Genomic DNA, 909 nt, shown 5'->3' with positions numbered 1-909 from the left:
CCTTATTTTGTTCTCAAAAGTCGGTATATTTTGAGGTATTCTAACCTAGACATGTACAATCTTCCCGTCTTGTAGAGGCTGGAATTTCTTGGTGACGCTGTTTTGGACTATGTCATCACGATGCATTTTTATAATACATATCCTGGGATGTCGCCGGAAAAGTTAACTGACATGAGGTCTGCTTCTGTCAACAACGATTGTTATGCTTTGTCTGCCGTCAAGGCTGGATTACAGAAGCACATTCTTTATACGTCACACCAGCTGCACAAGGAAATAGCTAACACCATAATCAATTTTGAGAAGCTGTCTTCAGAGTCTACATTCGGATGGGAGTCAGAGACATCTTTTCCGAAGGTCAGGCATTAGTATTTGTCACATGTTGCGCATTAATTATACTTACGTTGAAGGTCTTTAGTTTCAATTCTGAAGGAGGGGAATACTTTAGCCCTACTTAGCTTTATAAGTACTTGACACAAAAGGAAAGCAAGAAGAAAGATTTGAAAGCATTTACCTCTTACAAAGTTATACTTAATTTTTGTTTACAGGTACTTGGAGATGTTATAGAGTCACTTGCTGGTGCAATTTTTGTTGATTCTGGATACGACAAGGAACTTGTCTTTCAGAGTATAAGGCCTCTATTAGAGCCCTTGATAACACCTGAAACTGTCAAGCTTCACCCGGCGAAAGAACTGAATGAACTTTGCCAAAAAATGCATTTTGATATGAAGAAACCCGTCAAGTCCCGCGAAAACGGTGTGTCTTCCATAACAATAGAGGTTGAAGCAAATGGAGTCACATACAGGCACACTTCAAACGTTTCGGATAAGAAAATAGGAAAGAAAGTTGCCTGCAAAGAAGTTCTCGAGGCCCTGAAACGAGCCCTGAGCTTGAAGTAGAAACCATGGAATT

At 39.9% G+C, this 909-nt stretch overlaps 1 protein-coding gene across 1 annotated transcript; it reads left to right on the top strand.

The window, feature by feature from the left end:
* The first annotated feature begins 66 nt into the window (after positions 1–66).
* Positions 67–899, top strand: LOC112094942 (endoribonuclease Dicer homolog 2-like). The gene is made up of 2 exons (XM_024176639.1): positions 67–354; positions 546–899. The coding sequence occupies exons 1-2, from the start codon at positions 121–123 to the stop codon at positions 894–896; spliced, it is 585 nt and encodes a 194-aa protein (XP_024032407.1). The 5' UTR covers positions 67–120; the 3' UTR covers positions 897–899.
* The last annotated feature ends 10 nt before the right edge of the window (positions 900–909 follow it).

Source organism: Morus notabilis, unplaced genomic scaffold (genome assembly GCF_000414095.1).
Source record: "Morus notabilis unplaced genomic scaffold, ASM41409v2 C11341320, whole genome shotgun sequence".
NCBI classification, from domain to species: domain Eukaryota; kingdom Viridiplantae; phylum Streptophyta; class Magnoliopsida; order Rosales; family Moraceae; genus Morus; species Morus notabilis.
Note: the sequence above shows the minus strand (reverse complement) of the source record. Positions and strands in the feature narration are given on the sequence as shown.